General features: G+C 38.4%; 1 protein-coding gene across 1 annotated transcript in view; it reads right to left on the bottom strand.

The window, feature by feature from the left end:
* The window catches only part of KHDRBS2 (KH RNA binding domain containing, signal transduction associated 2), a gene marked incomplete at both ends in the record, with an annotated part of 379,366 nt that overhangs the window by 104,269 nt on the left and 257,187 nt on the right, over positions 1-17,910 (bottom strand). The window contains 2 exons of the mRNA XM_084261753.1: positions 3,301-3,496; positions 4,408-4,535. Coding sequence (XP_084117879.1) covers positions 3,301-3,496; positions 4,408-4,535 — 324 coding nt within the window. The remainder of the gene's footprint in view (positions 1-3,300; positions 3,497-4,407; positions 4,536-17,910) is intronic.

Below are 17,910 nucleotides of genomic sequence, written 5' to 3'. Positions count from 1 at the left end.
ATTCAATGAGGAACCCCACTGTGTAGTTTTCAGTAAGAAAACCTGCGACAGAACCTGAGGTCCAGAAGTCTGCTTTTGAAATGAAGTTTTTAATCCTCTTCAGCATCTAGGGGCACCTTTGGTATGTCAGTGCTTCTGGATTGGTGGAATAAACTTATACCTCAGAGAGTAATAACAGTTCAGCTTTGTGAGAGAAGCTTCTTCTGATGAATTTTCACAATGACCAGTTCAAGCTTCTGCTCTGAACTGCACTTCAGTGGACTTCTCCTTCAGCATAAGAGGACATAGAGATTGGTCACACAGAACTAAGGTTAGTCACTTTGAACAGCACTCTTACTCGACGGGTTATAAATCCAGGACCCCCTTTCTGATCCCAGAAACTGCACAGCAGCTCTTAGTTAAGCTATCCAAATTCACACACAAGGAGCTGTGAGGAAGATTTATACAGTATCTATTTCTTCCCTTTTCCACATATCTTCTAATGTCTGCATCTCCTCTTCCTGTGGGTATTATGAAGTTCCTGTGAGAAACTATCTATGCTGCACCCGATAAAAGCTATATATGTGTTTCAAAAGCAAGAAAGAAAAAGGCATGAGGTGTGTCATTTCCCCTTCCCTCTCTAGCCCTCTTCTTTTCTGAAAGTTGTTCCCAATTATTTTCCCTTTGGGCTTGACATTCAGAATGTTGAATGTGAATATATTCACTGCAACGACAAGGCTTCACCTTTCTTGAGAAACCTTTTAGACATTTGCTTTTATGGACTCTCACAAAGGCCATCAGGAAACATCAAAATATTTAGGTATTGGATAATTACAAAGGAGTGATCCAAACTTCTAAATGCTTATCCAAACCGATTTGAACAGTTAGATATTTCAAGGTCAAGCAGTCAATACAATCTCTGATTAGTAGTGCTGTGCAAATATCTAATTTTTTTTCAGGAAATGCTGTTTAAACATTTTTAAGCGTCTGCTGCAGCCATTCTATTTCTTGAGTTCACTTTCAGCTCAGCATTCACATGACTCTATTACAGCAAAGAAATATCAAAAAATACAGATACTCACAATTAATGATATTGCATTTATATATACAACTAATCAAACCAATAGTGCTTGCCTATAGTAGGCAAAAAATTGGAGTGAAATACTGTACTCAAAAATGAAAACTATAAACACATGAAGAAATTGGAACATGCTTGTGGGCTGCCTACAGGCAGAAAATGAGACAAAGTAAATTGGATAAATTATTCATTATAAATTAGTTTTTCATCTCAAGGATTGAGTGTGAAAGAACAACAATTACACCTCACATTTGTTGCTGGTCAACAAATAGCTTTTGGAATCCACTTAAACATGTGAGGCAGTGGTTTATCTGGAAAGAAATTAAGTGTTAATTATTTCCTGCAAAATTAAAAATATTTTCACCTAAAGTATCATTTACAAATTTATATATAGATATATGTCAGTGAACTTTTCCTTCTACCTGGACACCAACAGTGTTTTAATTGTTTCAGTCCATAAGATACCAAGGTTGATCTCTTCTCTCAGCTGACAAGCTCGGCTGACGAGAGGAAATGGCTTAAAATTTCACCAGGGAGATTTAGCTTAGATATCAGGAAGAATTTTATTGAAAGGGTTGTCAGGCATTGGATCAGGCTGCTGAGGAAAGTGGTAGAGTCACCATCCCTGGAGGTATTTAAAAAGTGTATAGATGTTGTGCTTGAGGACATGGTCTAGAGGTGGACTAGGCAGGGTTAGGCTGTGGTTGGACTCAATGATCTTAAGGGTCTCTTCCAACCCAGGCGATTCTATGACTTAGATTGCACTTACAAGTCTTTGCAAACCGGTGAGATGGATGACAGCAAGTCAGAGGAAGCCCTTCTATTCCTAGCTGTGGAGTATAAATGTTGAAAGGACACAGGAGACTGAAGAATCTACAAAATATCTGAATTTGTCCTATAGGACAAGATGTTTCTTGCTACTATCTAAGCAGGTAAAATAACAACATGAATTCATTTGAATGTTTTTATTGTAATAATCTATTATAAACTAAACTAAACCGAGGCATTCAATTTTGTGTATATTCTGTGTTCCTGAGTGTGCAAACATTTCAAATAAACGTGGAACCAGCTGAATGGTTTCCTAACCCTGATAATCCAGCGGCCTCATTACAAGGGTTCTGTTGTGAAATTTGTCACTCATGGATTAGGAAAAGATGAAGTTCTGTACAGAAAGGAAGGTCTCATGCAGTAACAGATCAAGGAAGGGTACACTTTTAAAATTCCTTTGTTAGCAGGGCTTTTATCTTCCTTTAAGATGGAAACTGTGTTGAGGAAAATAATAAAAGCGACTTCCTTTCCCACCTTTTTGGCAGTTGTTGTGACTGTTGGCATTAACAGAATGCATGTCCCTGATTTGAAGCGGCCATGACTCAACCTCTGCTGTACAAATACAGATTGTTGAGTAAGACTTTACCAACAGTGATTAATTTCTGTTTCAATTTCCTATTTTCTGTTCTACAAAGACCATTAATTGAATAAAACTGCATCTTCTCAATTATAGCATATCTTCTCAACAGTTCTCCTGATGATCGGATTATGGAATGGATAGGATGCTCATTTTACCCTCGGATTTGCCACAGCTGGAAAAAGTCAGACATCATATTTGATGGTACTTTCTCCTCTAGTCGGATATCTGTTGTTATGGTGATAGTTCCAGGAGGGAACACTAATGAGGATGACTTGAAAGCTTTGATGTTTACAGCACAATTATTTTTAACACCTCATAAGAAAAGGTGACAGTTAGTACCGTTCCTTGCTAAATATGCATCATTGTATCAGCTTTCATGAAAATTACCTGAAATTCTATTTGTTATGTATCTGTAACACAATGCTGAATACAAATATACAAATATATATTTTTATGTAATAAAATGGATTTGGAAGAACAAGATCCCTCTGTTTTCTCACACAGGATATAGTCTGTTATTCCTCAGAACCTGCCTACCGTAATGAGCAACTTTTACTTATAATACAATCTTTAGAATATCTGTATTGCTCTTTCATGTGGCCCTGAGAGCTACCCAGCATGACCTTATATCCAAAACTAAGCTGTGAAGAAATCTGTGAACCCACATCACCCAAAAGACAGTTCTGCAGACGCTACATCACCCAGGCTGTAATTCACCCACAGGAAGTAAACAGTAGTGACAGAGGAATTATTGGCCTGGAGAATCTTCCAATTCAGAAGTATGTGATGTTCAGAGTTTGACTCAACATCCCTATGAATGCATGTGGTTACTTACATATTCTTCATAGGCCTCATGTGCAGGTGGTGGGGGTGGTCTGTAACCCGGGACTGTTGGAGCACCCCTTGCTCGAGGGGTGGGAACACCCCTTGCCACTGGTGGGACAGGGAGGGCTCCACGAGTCACCGGTGCTCCTCTGGGTGCTTGGGCACCTCGTCCAGGTGGGGGTGGAGGAATCGCACCCCCACGTCCCCTGTGGGGGAGCAAAAAGGAGTGATCACTACGGTGTGTATGGCAAGGGAGAGCATGCAAGTACTACTCAATTATAAAGGCTCTTAGATTTTTAGTACTATATCAAGTATGGAATAACTCTGGGGTTTTGGAAGGTACCAATGTCAAACACTTCTAGGCAGTATCTAGGGAAGAACTCATGTTATGAAAAGGCATCATTTTGAAGCCATCCAGCGTCTTTTACACCTGATCTGCTTGTTGCTTGTACTAATGAAATTCTGGATCATTCTAAGTCACAGAGCCGCAGAGTTACTCCAAAGTAGTTCTAGAGGAAGAATAATGAGGAACTTTTTCTGTTCCTCTCAAAACTTTAGAAGAAAAGTTATTACTCTCATTCTCATGTTTATTGTTGGGTGAGAGACACTGATTTGGCAGAAGATGATGCTGGATGGCAGAAACTTGCAAAGCAAAGTAAAGCAAGAGTATAAAAGGTGAGTAAAGATCTTTTCTTCCCATCTAACTCAGTACAGCACAAGGGAAGGATAGCATGGGATTCTGCTTTCTCCCACTGTGCAAAGAACAGTGCATACAGACGAGAACTGAGATTTTTAGCATCCTCCAGGTTATTTGTCCTATATGCACCTTGTTGTACCAACTGGCAAGTCAGAAGAAGCTGTTACTGGTTAAAAAAGGGTTCTTGTAACTATACTAGATGATAAATCAGAAACTTGCCGTTTGCTACTTGTACAATAGCCTGTGAACTGCAGATCAAAGAACCTGGCACAATACATACCACAAAAGTTATGAGAAGAAAAAAAATTCGGTTTACTGACCATGATATGTATGTGAAGTTGTGGTTTTTTTAAACTATGCTTGTTTTACCATTGTTCACACCTTCTAAAGCAATTAGCATAATAGCTCAGGCTACCACACCTTGAAGGAGCTGTAGGTGGCACACGGATGCCTCTTCCTCGAATGCCCCGTCCACGTGCTGAATCCTCAGAACCATTCAAATACGACAGTTCTCTCAGCTGCTCCTGACGAATTTCATCATTATAATCCTGAAATGCAAAAGGTGAAATTTGCTTAAGCTCTGTATTTGGGCTGGGCTTCCAAACTACAGAAATTACATGGATGGTGCCTGGGTGAATTCCTTTGCATTATCACCTGCATGATGAGCAATCATACAGCTGGAGTGGACAGCTACCTACAACATGCAGACAGAAAAATTTATGTGTGTAGTTAAGATGACCATAAAGAACATAAATACACAAAATAAAACACACAAGGCACAGAAAACATAAACACAGAGTGGACATCAAAACCATATCTGTATACAAGATACCAATGGACTTCTGTGTACAAAAGGTACTAATTTGAAACAGCTTAAGATTAGATAAAAAAAATGCATTTTATGTATTATTTTGTCAAGATCTCCATCTACCTTTATGTACTCAAAACATATTTTCCACCTTACATTGCACCTTAGCATGCAAAATTTACTACAGTTTCATTTGATTGAATGATTTAACCCAATACCAATTAGCATAATTGAATGTAGCCTCCAGTTATTCTGTATATCCACTAAAGAACTTCTGAAAGGTGCTCTCACTTTACGATACATAAGTAACAAAGCAATGTTTACTATATAAAATTGTTAAATGATATAAAATAGGCCAAATCTAAGACTGCAGGGTATCGACTGTAGCACTGCAAGCTTCTGCTGGCTCAGTAAACAGAACATCAGATGAATTTCCTATTCTTACTGATACAAAATACATAACACTGTGCAATTTTTACTTATTTTGCAACCTTTGTCTCAGTCAGAAGTTTATTTGTCTTTAGCTTCCTTCCTTTTGTATTCAGCTCTTTGCCTGCTGATCTCGGTAATAAGCAGTAGCTGGCTCTCCAGCAGCAGAACTGTGTGACAGCTAATTAGTGTTTCAAAACAGAAAGGATTATTGAATTTCAGCCCTTCAGTCTTTCCATCCTCCCACAGGCAGCTGCCATTGACTGTTGTGCAAGGGTCCAAAAATGCTACAGTGCCCGCTGCTTTTCAGATGGGTGACTGTCCAGGATGCAAGTGACACCTCGTTTTAGTCAAGTTAAAGACCAAGGTAACAGTGAAATGGAATCAGGGCCTTTCTCATTCTTTCTTCTTCCCAATATTCTGGAGTCAGATAAACTTATTTTTGTTAGCAAAGTGGGCTAAGAAATTTACTGATGATACTAGAAGTATATGTCTGACATCAACAACATAGTTGCAATTTACAGGGACTTTTAGAAGCTTGAGGGACCAACATAAACCTCTTGTGTGTCAGCAAGAAGCAGCACAGTGTTCTGCCCATGGGCTGGAATAAGCTAACCCACACATTTAGAGGCTGTGAAGTAACTTACTGAGCAGAAGCACTACTGATTATGATCTGGTGAACGTCTGGTGGAGTATTGGCCAAAAGAGCGCTCTTCTTTGGTAATGAGGTACATTTTGTACTGAGCTGTATCAGGAGGATTGCAGCCAGCAGCCCTGACAGAACTTACTATATCCCCTCTATACAGTGCTGGTTAGATCACAGCTAGAGTATTTTGCCCAAGTTTGGCCCACCAATTCAAGAGAGATGTGGAGAAACTCAAAAAGGTCAACATAAGCCTACCAAAATGGTCAGGGGCCCAGAGTGCATGAACTATAATGAGAGACTGAAGGAGGTGGGCTTGTTTAGTCTGTTGAAGAGGAGATTAAGTGGTGATCTAATAGTTGCCTGCAAGTACTTGAAGGGAAGCTACAAGCTGATGGAGACAAAGACCTTGCTAGTGGCAGCAAGGGGCAATAACTGCAAGAGGTGATTTAGGAGATGCAGGCTGCTCCCTCACTAAGAGAACAGCGCAAACCTGGAACAGCCTACAGAGATGCTTTCAAGTCTCAACTAGACAAAGCCATGCCTCCCCAGATTTACTGTTCTGTTGTCAGTAAAGTGCTGGGAATGGGAGACTGACGTAGAGGACCCCCAGAGCACTTTCCAACAGACATTTCTGTGATTCTGTGAAGTTTAACACAGTGAGGGCTTTTCTGGAGGGTTTTGGTTTTAATTTCATTTTGTGTGTGTGTGGGGGGTTCCGTTGTTTTTTTTTTGGGGGGGGGGGGGGATGCATATGTTTGGTTTTAATCTTAGGAATATATATCCCAAAGAGATTCTATAAAAGAGCTAAGCCTCTTTCTTTCTACAAAACCCAATCTGAGATTGAGGCAATCTGTTTGAAGATAGAGATGATGATCCTGTTGCATTCTAAAGGAGTGTAGGCCTAGTCAGAATTTCCCTTCTAAAGTTCTAGGAGTGCAGCTGGAATAAAATATATTCATGAAATTCAGAAAAGAACCTTGTTTATACAATATAACACATTATATTCCCAAAAGAATCATAATTAAAAACATATTCCTAATCTGCTAATAAACAAGATAATGGCTTTCAGTTCACACCAATCCCCAAGTCTTTTTGCACATTTTTCTGTCCCTCTAACATTAATGGTATTAGGCCAAAGACATCTTCCTAAATCAATGTGTTCTGTAAAACACAGAAGGAAAAACACAGATAGAATCAATCAGGTCACATTTACTGCAATAGCTGAACAGGTACCATCTACTGTGCCTTGATTAATATAATCTGTTATTCACATTGGCTTTACAAGGATTAGGACTTCAGGCCTGCTGATTGAGTTTACCCTTCAGAGTCCACACTAGTGCTAGGACTGAACTTCATTAATAATGCAAGTAAATTTTGTAAGATGGGGGGCAGAAGAGAAAGGGCCTGCAAGAGACAGAAATTGGAACTTTCTGTGTTGGTGCTTTAATTTTTCTCCTTTAGAACATCACTGTATAAATTAACTTCTACCAGAAATTGCCTTAAAGCTGCTATTCCTTACTCAAATACACATATAATTTAAAATCTTAATATTGACCAAACACAAAATCTAACTTATAAAATATAAAGATCTAAACATATATAAATGGATACATATTATATAAACATAATCTAAGTTTATAAAATATAGCAAAATCTGTAAATCAGCACTATTTTGTTATGCAATGCCCTTAGTTTTTCTATTAGTTTACTGCATGCCCAATTAAGAAATCTGTATGAAGTATTTTGAAAGAGCAAGGAAAAGACAGCAAAATACACAGAAAATTTAAATTAAGATTCTAGAAAAGTTATCTTGAAAAGAAAGATTTAAATTTTAAAAAAAATGAACTTTATGTAGATCATGTATCTTACATGCACTTTAAAAGAACATAATAAAAATACAGTCTTCTAAACCTGAAACCTGAAATTTTCAACAGAAATGCACACTTCAATCCTCTCATTAAACAGGAAAAACACTGAATTAATCTTTTGGATCTGCTACATGAGTCCAGCTAGAGACAGAGTATCCTGCTGAATATTTAATTGTAGCTGAGTTCAGAGCCTAGCATATGAGCAAAATTATGCTGCTGATGTTTCATATATATCTAGTCCCAAGAGAGAATACAAGATGCTGAAAGACATACCTGTATTGAAGAAAGTATAACGAAGTAGGTACACACTGCAGTAGCATATTGTGTTTCAGAAAATGAACCCTCCTTCTTGTGTTAAAATAAGCTCATGAGAAACATTCTGTACTTTGTTTTTCTTATAGCTGTCTATCAGTCTTAAGGCTATTTTTACAGACGATAATCTACATCAACCTCTATGTTTTGGTCTTAAGGATATTATTACCTATAACAGCTTTTTCATTTACCAATGATGCTAAGGGTGCCATCTACTTGTATCACAGTGTTCAGTGTTTGCAAACACCCACCCTAGGTGAAGCTAACCACCTGTACTTATTCACATAAACATGCACCTTGACTTTATAAATACCAAAGATTTACAACCTCAGCAAAGTCAGCAGCACCCAGGACCACCATAAATTGCAATATTTGTGTAAAAATTACATAATTAGATGAAACATTCAGTATTCTAGACGGCATCAACATGTTTACCCCAAATTTGCAGAATGATGTTTATTAATGAGGGTTGGGAATGATTAATTAGGTCAGTTGCCTTGACTGCTCTGGGTAAAAAGGAAACCTGTTAATATTTGCGTCCGACTGGTGGCAGCAGTGCCAGGGAGGTGCAGCAAAGAGGGGAAAGCATGTATGCTGCTGGGGAGCTCAATAAACCATTTTGGTAAAAAACAGCAAAGTATGATGTAAGCTGCAAAACCAGATCTGAATTAACAAGAACACGTAGTGACAAGGGAGGAGAGTTAATAAAGAAATCAAATGGTAAGGCATAGACAGAGGCAATAGATTTCAGGAATATGTATCTATCATTAGCATAACAAAGGCTCCTAGCAGTCAAGGATAAATCAATCCCTTAAGGACTGTGATCTCCTGTCCTGATGTGCTTCACACGTTTAAGTCTTTCCATGTGTATGAATGATTTGCACTATTAATAAATATCATTACACTTATCTGTGACAGCTGAATTTCATTCTAATGCCATGGTTAAAGGGACAGTAATTTAGGTTAAATGCAAACTACCTTAAGAAGGCAGAGTTATGGAAGTCAAACCTAAAACGATCACCGCAATTCTTCACATTGACAATTTTGAAGTATGAATAGGGCTCACTTGGTCCCTTAAATCTGTTTTATATCACACACAAATTCCTTACACAGTTAAGCTAGCTGTGCATCATGTGAAGAGAAAACTATTCTCTACATCATGTTGCTACTGCTAGGGCAGCTTTAGAAGTATCTGACCTCCACAAATACCTACATATTAACACACTGCATTTAAGTAATCAATTTCCTTGATTTTAACTGAGTGAAAAAGTAGTCAAAAATTAAATATTTTTCTTGTGGTTATTTTCTCCATAATTCTTAAAGTGTTTCCCAAAGGTCCCAAGGCATCAGTAACTCAAATTTACAGCTGGCCTGTGCAGAGCCTAATGCATTCAAACTGTAAACAATTGGACTTCTTTTTCTCTCTATGACTGCCTGTTTAGGAAACTTAGACAATAGGACCAGGTATGTTGGATAGACCTCTCAATCACCTAAAATTTGGGTAAGACAGTGCCTCAGCTGGGCATGAAAATTAGGGAGACGCTACTGCATCTTCAAACTTCATTCTTTGTCTCATGCAAATTCAAAGTTCATCACAAAACACAAGCCTCATCTGCATCAGAGACCATGCCCAACCACGTAATTCCTACAAAGTTCATCAGAACCATGGGAGCTGGCTCTTGCCCACCCAATGTGGCCATCTGATGGGTATGGCATATGTTCTCAACAGTATATAGAGGAGCTCAAAACCAACAGCTGTTTTGATGTTCCTAGACAGGACCCGTGCTCTCTGAGCCCATGTTTAATGTATATGCATGGTTTCCTGGTTACCTACTGTCAAAGCCATCTGTTAAGATGGCTTGTTGCCCATTCGCAGATTGGTCTGATTATTTCACTAGAGCATAGGTGCCAGGTAATGATAGGTTTAGATGGACAGCCTGCAGTGCACCACAAGTGACAGTGCTTCTGCCAGAAGTCCTCCTCCGTGACTCCAATATTGCATTAGCAACAACACATGCCTGTTTGCATTTGCCCATATATATTGGCACTTAAGTAAAGCCATTCTGTGTGTGTGCAGTTCTCTGGCAGCCAGTAACCCCAGTAAATACATAAAAATATAAACATAATCCATCTGAGCCAAGGAAGAAATAATTTTCTCTAAGCAATCAGCAACTTAGCCAGACCCATAGCCATAAACATTATGCCCTTTCACTTGACACATATGCAAAAAATTGTTGTCTTTACCTGCTTATAGTCTGTCTGAAAAATAAACCCTAATTGTGTGGGTCACCCTTAGAGATTGAAACACATAAAACACACCATACATTTCTCTCTGTAGCAGTCTGAATGTGTTGCAGCCAATATGAGTTTCAGCTTATAAATGCCTATGGGCAGAATGCAAACAGACATAAGCTGGAGCCACGTACACTTGCCTTTGAGGTTAGTTGACAGCTGGGGGATTTGTCAGCTTGCCACAGAGAGCACTAACCCAAGCGTGGATGTCATTTTTCTCTTTGAGCATGCACAATTAAATCTGCCTGGCATCATCAGCATGGGGCACCACACTCTACAAGCAGCATGGAAGGGAGGGGGTACATCTTGCTCCTCAGCTTCTAAAGAGAAGCTGCCAATCCCAGAGTGTAAATTGTGCATAGGCAACTGCTATGAAACTTCGATCCAGATATTTTAGTCTTTGCTAGAACAGAGTGAAATAAGCCTCATCGTATTGTGTATTCAATTTAATATTTTTTTAATACCAAAGAGGGCTTTCAGCAGAAGATTATTCCAGTTTACATGGAAATGCTGTTAGCCACACAAAATAACCACACTGAAGATGGGTACATGATGTTTGAAAAACCTACAGAAACCTGTATTAAATTTCAGCCATTTGCCCCAATTTGTTCCACTCCTTTTGCTCACAGCCTCCCAAACAAATGGATACTGAGGTCTGTAATTCATTCAAATGACAGCCACGATGCCACAGAAGTCAGTTAGCTGACAGCTCCCTATCCCTGAATTTAATTCCAAGTGAATCCTGTCTGCCAGAGACGTGCACTTATTTACAGCTGGCTCCTGAAGGGGAATATACAAGGGAGTTGGTAATACGAACAGAGGGCATGTAGCAGGCTGCGTGCAGGAAGGGTGGTGTAGCCACCTACTCCTAAGGAAATCATTACGGATTCGCAGTGGATATTTGTTTATGTTGGCTCCTAGGAAGGAAGGAAGGGATATGATGTGACGGGTCTTCCTCCAGAAAAACCCAGTTGCTTCCAAGGAGGCAGGGACAGGAGTAGAGACTGCCACTGCAGTTTGTTTGTTGGACCTTCACTACTAATGAGATCACTAATTGCTCTCAAGGCTGGAGTAACTGTCTACTACAGTCTGCATTAAAGCCGATGAAAATAACATGCTATACACAGTACTAGTTTTACCCCCAACTATGCTGGATGGGACCTGCATTGCCTCCTGCTAACCCACTGCTGTAGGTTTGCAGGCCCCTTGTCAAAGATAACAGTGATGGCAACAGCCGCCAGCAAAATTCAGACACGTTTAGTGTGCCTGTCTCACCCAGCCTACTACAGCTGACATTCTCAGTCCCGTGTGGCACAGTAAACAAGAGATGCTGCTTGACCTGAGGAAACTGTAAAGAACAGTGAAGGATGAGAAGTCTGGGCAAGAAAATATCATGCTGCAGGTTTGTTGAGTGACTTTCTTTTTATGGCTTCTGAATTAGTTCAGAACTTTTAAAAATTAGGGGATAACCTGTACAAGTTGATCACACACAGTACACTGGGACTGAAATTGATACGTGACAGAGGAATTAGTTTTTAAAGCAACATTAGTATTTAATCGGCCTATTGCAATATAGGGTTAAGATAATGTGAGCTGTCCTTAGAGGAAGGACTGCCTTGGCAAACACTAAATCTGTTAACAAACACAGAGCAGTAATGTTCTTAATAATGCTAACATATACTGAAATCCATTAATGACTATGCTCTGATTCCAAGTCATAAGATAGAAAACATCTTAAATTCACTCACCACAGATTCAGCTGTAACATGCTGGGGGCAGGAGATGGTGGAAGGGGAATTCACTACAGCAAGACTATGTCTTGGCAGAGGAGCTGTGGGGATAGCAGCATGGCCTGTACATTTGGCCTTCTGCTTTTCCAGAAGAAAGGTTTCTCCAGAATGATGCCGGTTCTGGTCTAGATTCAGTGCTTGGATCCCTTCAGGAACCTGAAGTCTCTCTTTGATCATTCAGCTTAGCCATACCCTGGGTCTAGCTATGTTTTTGTAGGCTCAGAACTAACAAGACAACCCGTATCACTGATACTCTGACCAGAACAGCAGAGCCTCTTCTACTAATGGCACAGCACCAGCAGCATCACTCCCTGGCACAGCTGCAGGGCAGAGAAGAAACTGGTGGCACAGATTGGGGCAAAGCTTGATTGACAGTGAGAAAAAAGACGACAGCTTTCCTTCCTTTGTCAGTAACAGCAGCAGGCATGGAAACTCCTCCCAGAAACCTCGGGCCACAGCCAGGGTTTGGCTTTGGAGAGGCAGCAGTGCCTCAGGCATTCTCCCTAGCCAGAGGTCGAGACAGAAAACACAATATCTGTATTTCTCATGCACTCCTACACAGAAACCTGACTAATCCAAGCTAAAGAGCATAGCAGATCCTCCTCAGAGCCAGGGCTTTTTTTGCATGCTAAGGAAAAAAAATAAAACAAAACAAAACACACTGGGAAGATGGTTTGTAATAATATCTGTTCAAATACAAGAGCAATTTTCACTGCTGGAATCAAAGATATTTTACATCTGCTTGTTTAAAACTGCTGTAATCTGAATGGTAAGATTTATAGTTGGCCGGTGTAATGATACAGAAGAATAAGCAAGCATGTGAGGACTTCCCCCCTCCAAACTCAATAAGGAAAAGAGAATGAAAAGATACTGCTATTGAATCTTAGGGTCACCATCCCATCTGTGACAGAAACTAAAAATATTAAAAATTTAGACTAATTTTCTGATGTTTATGTTAAATGTCAACTAAGAAAGAATGCAAATTTAGAAATAAATAAAACAATATTTAAAAGAATGGCAAGAAACATCAATTAGGATGCGTTTGGAAAAACAAAGTAATTGGTAAGCTGAATAAATCATCATATAGTACTTTTTCAAGAATGTAAGTTTGAAAAACCTGTTTTACTAATTCCATTAGGGAGGTATGCATCGGGTATAAGTTGTTGTAGCTTTTGTCTTTTCAGAATAAGATTGGAGATAAAAGGAAAGATGATTAAGGGAACGAGAAACAGTAATAGAAGGTAGTAAAATTATTTAACAGAGAAAGGTTTAGACAATGTACCAAGTACAGAAATATAAATTCCTGAGTGTCTCTGCACTCTTTTTAAAGTATGTAATGTCTGGAAGATTAGGAATTAATTGTGTAAGACTTAACACGTGCTATTAATGCTTTCCATGTAGCCAGATATAGGGGCAAATATTACAGAATTTCAAGCTCAACAATTTAATATGTAACATGATAAAAATGTCATGTTATTATTTAATTTGAATATATTTTATTTTGTTATTGTATAAAGCCTTGTAAATAAGATTATCCACTAGGAGATATGGCATCTGTATAATGTCTTTCTTTCCTGCTCTGCAGCATGCATTAATGAAGGGTTCAAGTATTTTAACACAATTATTACTGTATTTCAGTTTTTATTTTTTAACAGAACACCAGTTAATATCTGCTTACTACCAAGTAGCATAAAGTTCTGCCTCAAAATATTTTAGCTTCTTACATTGCTTCATGGCCAGTCCACTGACCTATCCCTCCCCAGATGTCTGCACAGCTTTTGATCAAACACAAACAATCCAGGCTCAAAGGAAAAAGTGCAGTAAGGTCCACAACTGAAGGACCCTCTTACTGACAACACCTGAAAAGAAGCAACTGAAGACCCAGATCAGCCCCAGGAGTGGCAATGTAGCAGACACATGTCGGCTGCCATGGAACAGTACCAGAAAACATATAGGTTAGAAAATCTGTTTATAACCAGCACCAGGAAGTGGGAAAACAGCTTTTAAACACATGTATTTACAGCAAATTTTTCCATTTAATATATGAGCTTCTGTATTTCATTCTAGTTTCTGCATATGCTTAAGTGTTGCTCCAAAATGGTACATTCCCACATCAGGTAACATTCATGATATGCTTTGGATGCAGGGGCAAACTGTATTCTCAAGAGGAAAACCTCAGGTATACTGGAGAGATGCAAATGGGATAAAAGAAGTCAGACTTAGCTATCATATTCCCTGGATAATACTAGATTCATCAGCATACAACTTCTTCAACTTCATTTCTGACTCTAAAGCCCACTGTGTATTATTTTTTTAAACTGGTTTATTTTTACAGAAACACAGCATCATAAAATTTAAACTAAACTTTTAAAGACTTTCAACATAATTATCTTATAACTGAAGGTTAAACTCCAACTTTCTAGTGTCTGAACAAATTTCCTGTAATAAAAGAAACAGTGTTCAATACTTTCCCATCATTTGTCAGCAACACATTCAGCAAAAGGGGAAAGTTGTAAAGTGGGCTTGGAAAAAAAATATGTTCAGTTATTTTCTATTTCACATTATTATGCTGTTACAGACATATCAAAGTATTTTAAGTGTGTTTTAAAAGAGCAGTGCAACCTTAACTACATAACTACTGCACTGCATGCTTTTGCACTTGCAAACATTTTTTAACATTTAATTTTTTATAGTATTTAAATAATGTTATTTAAATGCATATATGGTGGTCCTTCCTGTTTATTATGAATGCCCATCACTGAACTGCATCGAAATGTCTAGGTCTCTTTGAAGCTATTAATCAGGCCCTTTATCAAAGAAAAACCTTATTAAATTTAATTCTGTGCTATGAGTCAGAAATTCACAAAAAGGAATTATTAAATTAGTTTCTTTTTTATTTGCAGCGATGAAATATTGCTTTCTTCTGTTATAGCAGACAATGCACACATGAGAACTGGCTGGAAGGAATACTCATGAAATTTTTTCCAAGTTAAATGTTAATTGTTCTTTTATACTACAACTAATTCTTCAGCCATTCCTAAATAGCTAAACTAAAAAGATTCTGTAATTTTTTACTAAATTTGTATGAAAACAAGTACAGGTACTTAAAATACAGCATATATTGTAGAACTTCAGTGTTTTTCTGTGACAGAAACCTGGGGCAGGTGACAAGTTGGGGAGACACAGGGGTTTTAGTCATGTAACTAAAAATGTAACTTCATTTTTATCTAAAAATAATAGCTAGTGCTAACAAGCTTCAGCTGTGAACACAAAACTATCGGCTGAATGATACACTGACTGTTGTTCCTCACCTGTCTTCTATTCTGCTAGAAAACCTATGGTGAGATACCTTAACATCAATGAAAGAAATCGCTGTCACCTTACATTACATGTTTTCCAACGAAAATATTATATAGACTTAACAGCATAAGTATATGAAATGGTGTACAAGTGATGGTAAACCAATTAGTTGCAAGCTACTATTTAATCATAATTAACCCAGTCCTGCATTATCGATTCTAGAGGCACGGAAATCCAAGCATTCCTTCTGCTTTTCCATTCAGAGAAAATGTCCTAAGTTTACTTCAATGTGTCAAGTTTAGGACAACTGAATGCCTTATATTTCAATCTCATCATAGAAAATATGAGTGGACACTGAAGAAATAACAGTAACTTTGTCACTGCTGTTTTGTCAAATGAAAGAGGGCGGAAGATCTTCAAGGTCTTTTCCAACCTAAATAATTCTATGATTCTATAAATGGAATTAACTGAGACTAGTTTATGTCTTTTTTCATAATTCAAATGATTATTTTAACTGCAATGTACTTAATTGAAACTGAAATTAATTGAATTTAATTAAATTGTCGATGTCTGCCACTCATTTTAATGCCAAATCTGGATAGATACTGGATATCAGTGTCTCACTACGCATTTAAATTCAGCATAGCAAGCCAAGGCAAACACATACGACTTCATCACACCTCAAGGTGCTGAGTACTCTCAGATTCTGGTGGCTGCAACTAATCCTACTTAGCAGCAAAGGTAGATTATTTTATTGAATTTAAGCCTTCCAGCCCTGGGGTTTATGAGATTAAATTCTCCGTTCCAGCACTCTCCCAGGCAGGTCTGACTAACACGCACTGTCATTTACACTCACCGCTGCTCTGCCTAAGTGGATTGTGTAAAAGTCTCATGATTCTCCCAGATTCCTAAAACTTCCTATAAATAACAGGGGTTTTTAACTTTTGTCTTAACCTGAAATTTTGAAGTCCAGGCTTTCCTGCTGTCACCCCAGAGCCTCACTGACACAGTTATCATACCTGATATTGCTGTTAATGACACAGATTTTTTCATCACTCAACTTGGTGATGTCAGGGTACACAAATCTGCTCCCATACATCCATTAACCAGCAGCTAAACCTTTAGTTTTATTTCTCTGTACATGACGAAAAATGAAAAGACAAGACACGAGACACCTCTTCTTGCCTGTTCCCTTTCCTTTGAGCACTCACTTCTTTGTATCTACCAAAGAAAGAGTTTGCAACTAATTTCCAAAAAAAGCTTCCTGGAAAACCACCAACACCATGACTATGGCAGGTGGGTGACTGTGACTTTAATTTTATTTTGAAATATTTGGCAAGCTGTGTCCCAGGATTCCTCGATCTCAAAACCCCCAAAAGCAAGCCCATCCCAATCCTACACTTCCTGCTTTATAAAGAATAGGAGCAACACGAAAGAAAACCTACAATTAATTTATTTACTTTCAAGTGGTTTGACCTTTTCTCTGGAGACTTTGGACTCTGCTGTAATAAACTGCTCCCCTTGAATGCCATTTGTCCTCTAGAATCAATACAGACTCCAGACTGGTACAGACTATCATCCATATCCTTACGAAAAAGAGTTTTGAAGCAAGAGTAGGTTGAGAAAGCTGTTAGAATATTTTGGAAATATTAGAATACATATTACTGATCAATGAATTAGTTTTCCTTTCTTAGCAAGCCTATCCCATAGTGTTTTCAATATCAGGAAATGTCCTTTCTTGACAGCAGCAGAGCCTTGCAAGTGCCACATTTCTGCAAACTGTCTGGGGAGTTCACCAGGTCTTATTCTTCTAAGTGGAAATTTCACCTCATTGATTTCTTTTCATTTGGGTTCATTTCAGATTGGCAGAGATTTGGGAGAGTATTTGTAAATATATCAGTTCTTGTTAAACTTTTAAACATAAACCTAGATATAAGAGAATTAAAGATACACCACAGAAACCTATCCAGCAGCTTTTCAACTAATGACAGGTGCACTGCATAAACCTGGAGCACTTCAAATTTCTTCAGATTTTGTCATACTGGCAAAGCAATCTTTCCTTCCCCTCTCTAGGGGCATTTCCCATCACCAACTTAAAATATCCAGAGTGAAGGAAGTAGACTGTATATGCTACACAATGCAATTCACCATCAACTCATTGTTATACAGACAATGCAATATTTGAAAATGCGGCCTTGTTTTCCTTTAAAAAACAACAATAACAACAACAAACAACCAAACCCACTTCAAAACATCTGAGGGGTGCTCAGGGACTGGTTATTATAGGCTCAAGCATGACTTCTTAGAATCTCTCTTCTGTATCCTACTGTGTCTCTTTCCTTCTTGTAATTTCTGAATTTTCTATTCCCCGAACATAATTCACAGTTAGGAGAAACTATTCATTTGAGAGCTTCCAACCAGAAAATCCTTCAGGTTGTTTGAGCACTGCACTTGAAAAACTCACTTTTATTCTTTCTC

The sequence above is a fragment of the Gallinula chloropus genome (assembly GCF_964237585.1).
Source record: "Gallinula chloropus genome assembly, chromosome: 3".
Classification (NCBI taxonomy): Eukaryota; Metazoa; Chordata; class Aves; order Gruiformes; family Rallidae; genus Gallinula; species Gallinula chloropus.
Note: the sequence above shows the minus strand (reverse complement) of the source record. Positions and strands in the feature narration are given on the sequence as shown.